We start from the raw sequence: 12,097 nt of genomic DNA on the forward strand, positions 1-12,097 counted from the left end.
CCGGTAGCGCAAACCTAAAGCTTATACAATAAAGTCATTCACAGAACTCACATAACCCAAAGTAAAATGTTCAAAATGGGCCTACACAACAACGATATCTGATCACAACGCACTTTAGGTAGCACAGATGACTATTTGCACGCCATGTGGCACTGCCAATCAGTTCACTCTTTCTGGATTACAGCCACTGAGACACTTTCTGAGCTACAGAATCCCAATCGTCCCCAACACTGTCTCTCATTGGTGACCTCTCAGAAATCCATATCCTGCAAAAATACAGGAATCTGTTACTCACTCTAGCTGTTGCTAAGAACGTAGTCCTGGAAATCAAAGAAATCTTGCCACATCAACCACTGGAAAATTTTAATCTCAGAACACATTTCAATGGGAAACACAATGCACACACCAGGAAGCAAATATCAGCCTATGAAGACACCTGGTCCCCATTTTTTGACATTCCACAAAAACATAATTTCAAGCTGTGTACATTACCAGATACATACCTCCCTCTTCCGTTAGGCAACCTTTTTTTTTTTTTTTTACTTTTGCCCATGCCCTTGCCCAGATATCACTCACACACAGACTCACTGCATAACATGTTTCCATACCCCTCTACCCCCATACCCTAACCGTCACCAATCAATGTGAATCTCAGATCACTCCACTCAATAATTAATAATATGTCCTTGTGTATGTCAACTGTCTTGTCCCTCTGTTGTCATGTCTGTCACCTTGTCATGTCTGCTATGTATATTGTATAGGACCAGTATGTTGTTTTATGTGTTACATTGTACATTTGTCTGGTTGTATGGTTACGGTAGGACAAAGTAATGTATTTCTTCAAAATTAAAAAGTAGGTAAGTAAGTAAGTAAAATTTATTTATAAAGCACATTTACACACAGCATAAGCTGACCAAAGTGCTGTACAGTGAAAGACTGAAAAGGACACAAAATAATACAAAGTAATACAAAGAACATTTGCTAAAACATAGATAGTGAAATAATAACATTCAAGACAGGACAGGGCACACAACACAGAACATATAGAGAAGAAACAGAAGTACAGGATTAGGGGACAGGAAAGGCCAGGGAGTACAGGTGGGTTTTTAGCCTGGATTTGAAGGCAGAGATGGAGGGGGCCGATCTAATATCCAGGGGGAGCTGGTTCCACAGACGTGGGGCAGCAACAGCAAAGGCTCTGTCGCCCCGCTGTTTGAGCCGTGAGCGCGGCACATGTAGGAGCCCTTTATTGGTGGATCGAAGGGACCTTTGGGTAGAGTGGAGCTGTACAAGGTTGGTGATGTACGCTGGGGCCAGCCCATTTAGTGCCTTAAAAACAAATAATAAAACTTTAAACTGGACCCTAAAAAGAACTGGGAGCCAGTGTAGGGAGGCTAAAATGGGCATGATGTGCTCACGTCTCCTGGTGCCAGTTAGGTGGCGTGCAGCTGAATTTTGGACCAACTGCAGGCGTCTGAGTGAGGATTGGGGGAGACCAAGGTAAAGGGAGTTGCAATAATCCAGCCGTGTTGTTATAAAGGCCTGGATAACTTTCTCAAAAACATATGTGAGAGGGTCTGAGACTGTAGTCTTTCAAAAACCTTTTCCAAATCTTTGCAAAGTCTGTCAGTGTAAGGAGGGCTTTACCTGAAGTGAACTTCCTTGACACCTCTCTGATTATTTAATTGATCCAATCAGCATCTAGACCATGTATTGACCCATCACATCATCATGCAACAGGTGGAGGCCAGCCACGTTGATTCACAAGAGCCTATAAAATTAGATGGGGTGGCACGTGGGTTGGCACCTTTTTTTTGGTAGGTTACTATCAAAACGAGGTGAGTGTAAAAATAACAAATAGCCTACAGAAGAGAGGAGAACATTTAAACTGGTTTGGGTTGGCGAAGCGTGCGCTTTTGACCTTAGAAACGGATTTCCTATTCTTGCCTGAAACCAAAGTAGGATTTTAAGGACCGTGAAATTGTTAGTTTGTTCGAATAAGTTTCCGATGATGAATGGAGTTCGCGGAAGTAAAGCAGACACGGTTCCACGGATGCAGCTTTTCAATTGCATGCACGCGGATTGCGGAGCAACTTTCACTCGTCAGTGGCGTTTAAAGGAACACGAGACTACGCACACTGGTGTGGTACGTTTATAGTGCATGAGATTCCTTCTCATGGTAGGGTAATGTCTAGGCCTTGGCTGGTGTTAGTCTACCAAAACAGTTTCTGAATTGTCACCCATGTAGATAGTTTGGGTTTAATCTACTACTGATCCAATTTCCTACCCAGAGACCAGTGCAATGTAAGGTGGCAGGTTGTGGTCGAAGTTTCTCGCGCGCATCTCACCTGAAACGCCATGCTCTTCAACACGGCGGAGTAAAAAAGTTCAAGTGGGTTGCCTATGAAACATTACACTTTTTACATAGGGGCTAGAGTGTATTTCTTTAGCTAATTTCCAAATGCGTTTGCAGGTGTGGTGTTACTACCTGTGGAAAGGGTTTCATCTTCTCAGACAAACTGAAAAGGCACCTTCGGTGTGTGCATGGTCAGAAGGAGAAGTACTTCAAGGTAAGTCCACTAGATGTCACCGCAATGTCGTTTTATTCAGAGCCGCGGTAAATATTACGGCTATAACTTTTTAGTGCTATTTTTTCTCGAGTTGCTCACAAAGACTACGGGCGTTTCACGAAATGTTTAGGTTACTTATGTGTAACTATTTTGCAATATGCAGATAACATCAACATTAGCCTACCTTGACCAGATTTGTTGTGTGTCTAGTGCAACGTCGAGGGGTGTACGATGACCTTCGTAAAACGTCGTGCTTTCAAACTTCACCAGAACACGCACGGAGCTACTTCATTTAAGTAGGTCAATTCGACGTCTAACTTCTCTTTCCGCCCATTGAAAACTGAAAACGCCACGACATCCTAGCCATACTTTCAAATGTAGATATTGTAGGCCTACTCCCTGAACCCCCTAACCGCTGCTGACACTGCGCGCGCATGCTGAAATTGCAATATCTTACAGGTGTTCCAAGGACGGGTGCCTGATGAAATTTGATTCCCATATAGCCCGTAAGGCTCACGAAAGAACACATGCAGGTAGGGTAAAGTAACTTAAACTTAAACTTAACTTAAGCTGAATGAAGTCTTTTTTATTATTTAGTTTTGATGCAACATATTAGCACTCCGTGTTTTTCTCCTTTTAGGTTACACTTGCCCCAAATCTGACTGTAAAGTGACCCAGAAGACATGGGGGAAGATGCTTAAACACATGGCTGGACACCAAGGTGACCTGCACTTCCTTCACTCTGCTCCTCTAATTCTGTCCAAAATTAGACCACAATCAAGGTGGGGAAAATGGGCGTCACATCTATCAGTGTCTGATGTTTGACTGATGCCAATCACAAGAACCACTGCCATCCTTCCCTCCAACAACTACCGCCTTTCCTACTCCTCCTGGACGCGGTGCACTCTCTGGGCGTCCAGTGTGCTGTCCTCTCCCTCCCTGCAGCTTAACTGGAGCTGCTGCCGTAAGTGGCAAAATGGCCTCTCAAGTACACAGTATTCCATCTGCTGAGAATCTGGGCCACCTTTTTGCAGGGCAGGCTTTTTACTATTTTTTATTTATTTATTTATTTTTAAACAATCTTTCCTTCCTCAGTCCCCCCACCCCTCCACCCTTCCCTGCTCTTTTGAGGTGGCTGTAGGACATTAGCGGTCTTCTCCCGATGCCACCACCACCACCCCCTTACTTCTGTATTTGGAGCTTGAAGTACCACATTACTCCCACACATGAGTAATGTCCTGTCTGGAGCTGCTCCCTTGAGTTCTGCGTGTTTGTGATTAACTAGATTAAGAGAGCGTGCGTCCTGTGCAGAGAGCGCGGGTCTCTGGATTAAGACCATTGAACTGTTGCTGAAGCGTATTGTTGGAGTAATTAAGTGAGGCCTCTCGTATTGATAATGTGCAGCGCCACTGCTTTGTCCATGCAAATGTGCTCATTAAAAGCAGATGCAGCAGGCCTGTCTCGACAGAGCAGAACAGCACAGCAAACTCCTTCACTGTCCTTCACCCTTTCTCTCTCAATCAAGGACACCATTCAAATTATGTATCACGGCTGTGCAGTGTTTTGACTTTCTACTACTGTTGAAAAGTAATGGGGGTGCACTTACAAATGTGTTTGTTTGAACGTGTATGTTTCAAACAAACATTAACATAGCAAAATAACGGACGTTGTTGGTTGTTGGAGGATTCTTTTGAAGGACATTACCATTTAAAAATAACCTTGACAGACCAGGACATTTGTGATTGAACTCCAACCTTTTCTCCTCCTGGTTTTCCATTCTCTCCCTGTGCTGCCCCTCCCTGTTGTATCCTGTCTGTCTCCTGTCTCCAGTGGTGTTGCCGTGCCCCGTGTGCAAGAAGCAGTTCAAGAAGCGTGACTCGCTGCGCCGCCACAAGCGCACGCATGCGCTGCAGAAGCCCGTGCTGCTGTGCCCACAGCAGGGCTGCCAGGCCTACTTCTCCACCACCTTCAACCTGCAGCACCACATCCGCAAGCTGCACCTGCAGCTGCTCCGCCACCGCTGCTCCTTCCCCGACTGCGACCGAGCCTTCGCCATGCGGGTGCGTACCGCACTGTGGCCTTGGTGCCATTATTTAAAAAAGAAAATGGTTTCTGTATGATAACTTAAAACATAAGACCAATTATCATTGGTGGTTCTGATGCAAACTGTCTTAGATAAAAGCATTAAGTATTCAAAACAGTGACTCGGAAGAGAGGCAGACACCCAAAAAGGCCATTTAACTGACTGTATGACTGTTTGAGGGATTTGGGCGACCAGTTTAATGGACTTGTTTGTTTCCTGCATGATGCCAGTGTTCAGTTCAGGCTAAATTGCTGTGCAGGTGAAATAATGGGCGGTCCAATCAAAATGTGGCCTCCAGCAGTTCTGATTTTGACATCTGAAGCTTCTGCAAGTCGACTGGCTCCAGTCATTTTGGTTGTGTAGTGCTGCCACATTTCCATATTAATACTGCCACATTTCCTGTCAATCCCCATGTCTGTTGTAAAAGGAGGAATTTCACTGTAATTCTAGCTACCCCCTAGGGAAACAAATGGATGGTTATTTCTGAGCTGGCCGGTATTTGCCACTAGGTTGCTCGGTGTGTTTGTTTTGGTATCTGATGGGGGGCGGGGGGGGGGGGGGGGTTCATTATTCAGCCGTGTCAGTCATTTCTCTCCCCTTGCCTTAATGCACTCTCTTCTATCTCAAAATGCGCTCCAGTTGGCACTTAATTGACTCCCGTGTCCACAAAAATGCCATTACCTCTCTGGGCTTTGTGTGTAGGTCGCTTTTGCAAATTGACTTTAGTCACAGGGAAGTCCATGTCTCTTCATTGCCTTCATCACCAGCTCCCCCTCTGGCATTCAGTTGGTTTAATTTGTTTTGTTCCTTAACACTGCGCTCTCTTGCTGAGTATTTATTCCATTCCAACACTGCAGGGGAGGGGGCGGGGGATTTGCATGGCACTGCCTGCTGTTTCAGACTTGTGAAATGGAAGTTATTCCATTTCTCAAATGATAGCTTTTGTATCATGAGCATTGAGTATGCACAAATATTAATCAAATGTTGTTTTGGTCTGCAAGCTGAGCATAGAGGGAATTGACCTGAAGTAGGGCACAGGGTTGTTGCTCGCTTGTGAATTTCTGTTGAGACTTCTATCTTGGACATGGCATACAAGCGCCGGCCTACTTGGAGGCTGATTTTTGTGTTGTTAACAAGTAGCAAATATGTGAGTTGTTTGAAGGACTGTCACGTGTCTGGTGACTTGATTCCTATATTTGTGTAGCTGTAAGACTGGTTTGGTTTGTATAAGACTGTTGTGCAAGTCTTGAGAGGTGTTTGGTTGATCTTAATCTCCATTTAAGACTAGTTAATCTACAGTTATGTATCTGGTCAGTGTATAGTCTCAATGTAAGACTGATTAATGTTCTACTGTGTGTGTGTGTGTGTGGTTGGCGACTGCTCCCTGACCCTCTTTGTTCTCACAGGAGAGTCTGGCGCGACACTTACTCCACCATGACCCAGATGTTGCCAGGCTCAAGGTAAGACCTATTACTGTCTTCACTCTGAACACCAGTTCAGTCTCCTCTTTCTTGTAGGTATTGGAGTGCTGCTACATTTAGTGGAACATTGTAATGCACTGGTTGCAGTGTGATGGAAGTGAAATGGTTAAATGTTGTATTCCACTTGAAATCCAGTGAGTTTTTCAGTCTGGCCTTGGTATTTGCTGATTTTGGAGGCTATACAGTCCTTTTTCCCCATTTTCCTTAATGACCTACAGAGTTGGATGCAAGTGATGCCTTTGAGTACAGGTTCAAAATCTCAGGCTGATTCACATGCTGCGTGTGAAACCCATGTCCCTCAGCCCAGAGCCCAGGGAGTGTGTGTTGCGGTGCCTGCCGTAGGGCACACACTAGCACAAGTGGCGCTCTAGAATCTCCTCAGTTGTCTCCCATGTGCACCAGTGAGCAGTGACCCCTGATCCTCTAGAGGTCATAGCATGGCAATTGCAATGCCATCCCAGCCTTGTTTATCATTAAGTGGACCTGGCAAAATATTACATTTCATCTTTTCTGTCTTGATGAGGGTTGTCTCTTCCCTTCTATAGTGTGGTCTAAAATGGAATAAATGGTTCTTACTGCCAATGCGGCTGTCATTTTGAAAGACTTCTAATTAGCAGAATATGCAAGTAGGAAACAGTAGAATGCTACTAATAGTTTCTGATGTCCATTATAATGAGGTTTTCGGTCCAATGGTACAGCTCTGGAGATGTCAGCTGTTGACAGTTTTCTGATAAAATTCTCAGCCCATCCTAAAAGCCCAATAGTTGTGTACTGGCACAAATGTCATGTGAAATGATGTGTGATGGGGTGTGGAATGACTGCCACCAGTATTCCTTTCCATCCAAACGGCACATGCAGATGGACATGAATGTTAATTCAGTGCTCGCCCAGATCAGTCTGATAAGATGGTTGGAAAGTGTTTGCTGAGATAGGGCTGGTCTACATGAGATTGAATCCATGGGTAAATGCCTGTCCTTTCTGAAATGCATTTTCCAGCAGGCGCCAGTGATTAGCATATGCAGCCACAGAATTGAATTTGTGTCTCAATGTCGTTTGTTTAGGTGGTGTTGGTGCCACTTTACCCTCCTCCCTAACTCCCCCGAGCTGACGTGGTGCCTTCTCTCTTCTCTCCCCCAGCGGCGGCAGCGGCGCTCCAGTAAGAGCTGGCAGAAGCGCCTGGATGGGCACGGGCAGCATGCCCTGGTGGAAGAGGACCTGCGCGGCCTGTTCGCCCTGCGCATGCGCCTCGCTCGCCGCGCCAAGCTGGAGACCAACCTCTCGGGCCTCTTCAACGAGCGTAAGGTGCCACATCGCGTGGAGCCCGAGACCAACCTGCGGCCTCTCTTCAGCCTGAAGCCCCCACGGAGAGTGGTGGAGGTCACTGTTGAAGAAAAGTCGGCCTGATCTGGTACCTTATTCATAATTTATTTCAATTGTCTTTTATTTCAGTTTGCCTTAAAATACCTGTAGAGTAATGTAAATATGTCTTTTTGTTAATAGTCGTGCCAAGTGTGGCTTACTATATACTTTTGTGAAATGTGGCTCTGTCAAAGCTTGTGTAATTGACTTAATATTTGTTGACTTAAGTTTTTGGAAGTGTTAAGACTTGTAACTGGGGTGTTTTATTTCACTATAAAAGTGTAAATTTATGTTCTGGAATGTAATATTGGCAACTCATTCCGGTTTCCTTTGTAATGACTTGGTTGTAAATTACATGTAGTATACATTTCAGTTGCTGTGAGCCAGTCTAATAAAATAACCAGTGGAACTGTACTCAATCATTTTTGTGTCCAAGTGGGACAACAGGATTTGTTTGTGTAGATTTGCATGTGAATAATGTAGCCAGCAGAACTGCGCACCAGCCGTTTTCCCAGCGCTGACAAATCCTCTCTTTCCGTGATTGGTCCGGTGGGAGCGCAAAGTGTTTGACTCCTCCGAGCCTTTTAAGGGTGCGCGCGGCGGAGAGCGTGGGGATGAGGCACTTCAAAGCCCCGTCAGGTCGCAGCAGCGCCGCTGCCTTAATGTTTGATGTGTGCGTGGCTCGGAGGCTTGACGTGCGCCTCGGCCGTTTCGCTGTTCCAGGGCATGCATCCCCCGACGTCATGAGTAAATCTTTACCCGGGAGAGATGTGGGCTATATAATGGCCTCATAAAGCTGCCAGAGTGAGGGAGATGAGGAGGGCAGTGAAACTCAAATACCCCCACAGATCAATGACAAGTCCATAAAAGCTAACGTTTAAGCGGCAGGTTTGTGTTAATGTTTGAATGCATTGGCTATGTGTTTCACTGTAGAATAGCTATTGTAACCATGGTAACTTTGCCTCACCCTTTTGCTGTCTATATAACTGCGCCAAAATGAAATGCAGTCGACAAATTCTCCAGGCCTTGCTGCATGAATATGTATTTTGTTATTCCATGGCCAACAAACGCACAAGGCCTCTGATGGCGTTCTGATTAAATTGAACATGTTAGCCAAAGCTCTCTGGCTGTAGATTTGAGTTGGGGGGCAGATGTTCCCATTCTGTTCTGGAGGCCATCTGAGACTGGAGAATACCACTCCATTTCATCTGCACAAAACTGGGTGAGCGGCCACTATACTGCCCAGTACCACATTTATTTTTCAAACCTGTATAGTATGAAGGGCTGATGTTCTTCAGACAGGCTGATCATCATAAAAGGTCAGTGGAGGTCCTCTACTGACCTTTTTCAGCCTGTCTGAAGAACATCAGCCCTTCATACTATACAGGTTTGAAATATATATATATATATATATATATATATTTTAGATTTCCATGCAACATGGCAATTCAAGGTGCTTTCCAATGGGGAGGTAGAAAAGGTCAAACACAAGACCATAAATACATGTTTGGAAAGAGGACCATATGATGCAAGACCTGGCAGAATGGAGACACCATGAAGTACACTGATGTAAAAAAAAAGATAATTTTGCAAAAGCTTATGGTATAAGTGTGTAATATTTATATGGTAAAACATTAAGTCAGTCAAAATACCATTGAATGGATAAGGCTAAATTAACCAATAGAGCAATAACTGTGTGTAGGCTGTAAACTGAGATGAATCCGGCTAAGAGACTAAACGCAGTAAAAGAAATGAGCCAGGTGTCATGTGGGGGCCCTTTCTGGTCTTAGATCAAATGCAGCTGCATTTTGGATAGCCTGCACTTAGGTTGTCCGGGGAGACCAGAGAGGAGAGTATTGCGGTAGTCAATCCTGCTAGGGATCAAAGCAAGCACCAACTTTACCAAATCTGTCTAGGAAAGGAATGGCCACACTTGCATTATTTCTGAGGTGATGATCAGCGTTTATGTGACACAAAATTGATGTGACGTTCAAGTTTAATTCAGAATCTTAAAAGTAAAATGCAAGTCGTTTTGCAGCAGAGGTTTAAACCTCTAATGAATGACTCCTCCTGGGTCTTTGCTCCAGTTATGAGTAGCTCAGTCTTATCTTGGTTGAGGTATGCACCATCAAGTGGTCTACACACAGAGACCTGCCATGCCTATTCTAAACCTAGGACTTATCTGTGGACAAACAAAAGCACCAGGGGATAGTTTGTTCAGGAGCATAATGTGTGTTGGACAGAAACATTTACTTCTTTATGACAAGCTGTTTTATTAATATTTCTTCCGCCATGTTTAAATAATACCACAGAAGGATAGCTCACTTGAGCAGCCGCGCTTCTTAGCAGGAGGGTGTCGAGTGTTCTCTTCTAATTCTGTCTGTTTCTACTTGGCTGTTCCCCTGCACATGTCATCGTCTGGATATAATGGATTGTGTATTTAACATTAACAAGCTTCAGTGGCACTCAGACTCTGGTTGAAGTCAGCGGTGAGAATATGAAGTTAAGTAGGTTAGCATCCAGCCCTCCAAACACAGATATAGTCCACCGCTCTCCGGAATAGATGACCCAAAACTGCACCAGAAAGTCCTCTCGTCTTTCTCTCCTTGCTGTCGTTCTTTTTCCTCTCTCTCTCTCTGTCCGTCTCCGTCTCTATCTCCCTCTCTCTCTCGTATGGCCTTGTTTTAGAATAGCTCTAGTCCTGGTTAGAAGTGAACTTGACCGCTTTTATAACATACAATCTGAGTATGGTCACTTGATCCTGGTTTTGGAGCTTATCCCTGATCACACACTCACACACACACACACACAGCCCCATCACAATCATTCAGCCTAGACGTTCCAATTAATATGCTCAGCAAATGAGCAACTGCACACATCATGTCTATACCATGTCTACATTATCGTACTTAGTTATATCAGCCATGCCTGACATTGTCTTTACTGTTCTGTCAAAACAGTAATTGCAATTCCAAGGGATTAACTTTCCATTAACATACAACTGAGACAGACATGCAAGACATATGAATGGCCTCACCATTCAGGTAGCAGAAGTCCAAGGTGACAGGAAAAAATATGTGGCCATGTGTGCTGACTTAGCTGTGATCTAAGTAACCGCCTTTCCCTGCTTCTCATCCCAGAAGAGCCATGAATGAGAGACGGAGAGGCCACAAAGGGCTCTTCCTCAGACAAATAGGATGAAGACTAGAGCACAGGTCCCTCACCACAAATACAGAAAACAAATTGTAGAAGAGCAATTGGATCACCTACTGAGAGACAGATAGAAAAGAGAAGGGGGGGTCTATGTGGTGTTACAGATACTCAGATATCAGATGTGGAGAACACTGAAAAACAAAAAAGGAAAGAAAGAAGGAAGAGCCAGAGAGAAAGCTCAAGTAGAATCACAACAACAGAACCTCAGGCTGATCCTGGGGCTTTGGGGCGTGAGGGGCAGAGAAAAGGGACCGCAGCGCGCAGAATGAATCCCACCATCCGTCCGAAAATAGACAGACAATAAGGGAGAGCACCAGCCCCAGCAGCAGGGCTCTGTCACCAGATAGACAGGCTTAAGCCTTCTGCACGACTGACAAATATCTTGTTTGGCCACCTGCACGCAACATGCACACAAACACACATGCACACGCACACACACACTTCTACCACACAAAAACACTGAGAAACACACTCTGGACAAATTGCCATGTTTCAGGAACCTGTGTGGAACCTTTGGGTTGGGAGTATGTGAAACCTTCTGACTCAGTCGTCCAATTACATTGAAAGAAGTCGACGTGTGGTAGCATTTGTGACTCAGAAACTGCCACATAAATGTGCACATACAATATTTATGTGACCAGAAATAATAAACACTTTTAGAAAGCCCTTTCAAAGCATGTATGTATTTATCCTTTCATTAGTATGACCTTCCTGTTTCTTCTCTCATCCTTTCTTGTTCATCCCATTCCTCCTACTGTATCTTCCTCTCTTCATCCTGTCTTCTTCTCTGCCCTTCTCTTTGTCCTCCCCCACTCTCCTCACATTTCCTCAGCATTTCCCAACACATGTGATTAATGGCCGTGTGGTGTGGAGACACACTTCCATATTCCACAGGCCCCCTCCCCACAGCACTGCCGAACGCACATATTCATTATAGCGCAGCGCAAGACCAGCGCACACAGGAAGAACTAGAGCGAGAAGAGAAATAGCAAGATAGATAAAACGTGTGTGTGTGTGTGTGTGTGTGTGTGTGTGTGTGTGTGTGTGTGTGTGTGTGTGTGTGTGTGTGTGTGTGTGTGTGTGTGTGTGTGTGTGTGTTTGTGTGTTTGTGAGCGAGGGAGGGAGCCTGGGGGTGGGGTCGAGTGGTTGTGTGCAACACCAGCGATAGGATCATCAAGAGAGGATGAAACACTGCCATATTTCAATTCTGTATGATATTTGTTTGAAGACGGTCCCTCACTGAGATTACATTTCATATGAATACATATGATGCAGTCATCGTGTGTGTGTGTGTCTGTCTGTCTGTCTGTGTGTGTGTGTGTGTGTGTGTGTGTGTGTGTGTGTGAATTTGCATAATATTTCACGGAAGTGAAATCAACTTTGGTGGGATG

At 44.8% G+C, this 12,097-nt stretch overlaps 1 protein-coding gene across 1 annotated transcript; it reads left to right on the forward strand.

Annotated features, from left to right (window-relative positions):
- Window positions 1-1,803: 1,803 nt before the first annotated feature.
- Window positions 1,804-7,907, forward strand: 42sp43 (P43 5S RNA-binding protein). The gene is made up of 9 exons (XM_062531251.1): window positions 1,804-2,146; window positions 2,292-2,392; window positions 2,474-2,570; window positions 2,781-2,866; window positions 3,030-3,103; window positions 3,211-3,291; window positions 4,401-4,630; window positions 6,060-6,113; window positions 7,272-7,907. Exons 1-9 carry the CDS (start codon window positions 2,009-2,011, stop codon window positions 7,536-7,538), a joined length of 1,128 nt encoding a protein of 375 aa, XP_062387235.1. The 5' UTR covers window positions 1,804-2,008; the 3' UTR covers window positions 7,539-7,907.
- Window positions 7,908-12,097: the final 4,190 nt, after the last annotated feature.

The sequence above is a fragment of the Sardina pilchardus genome, chromosome 3, assembly GCF_963854185.1.
Source record: "Sardina pilchardus chromosome 3, fSarPil1.1, whole genome shotgun sequence".
Taxonomy (NCBI): domain Eukaryota; kingdom Metazoa; phylum Chordata; class Actinopteri; order Clupeiformes; family Clupeidae; genus Sardina; species Sardina pilchardus.

What these genes read in the sequence shown, in the direction of transcription:
- 42sp43 (XM_062531251.1), top strand. Translation starts at nt 2,009, where the DNA reads ATGATGAATGGAGTTCGCGGAAGTAAAGCAGACACGGTTCCACGGATG. An exon ending in AGAAGGAGAAGTACTTCAAG is followed by an intron (nt 2,571 to 2,780) that starts GTAAGTCCACTA and finishes TTGTGTGTCTAG; the next exon opens with TGCAACGTCGAGGGGTGTAC. An exon ending in CAGATGTTGCCAGGCTCAAG is followed by an intron (nt 6,114 to 7,271) that starts GTAAGACCTATT and finishes TCTCTCCCCCAG; the next exon opens with CGGCGGCAGCGGCGCTCCAG.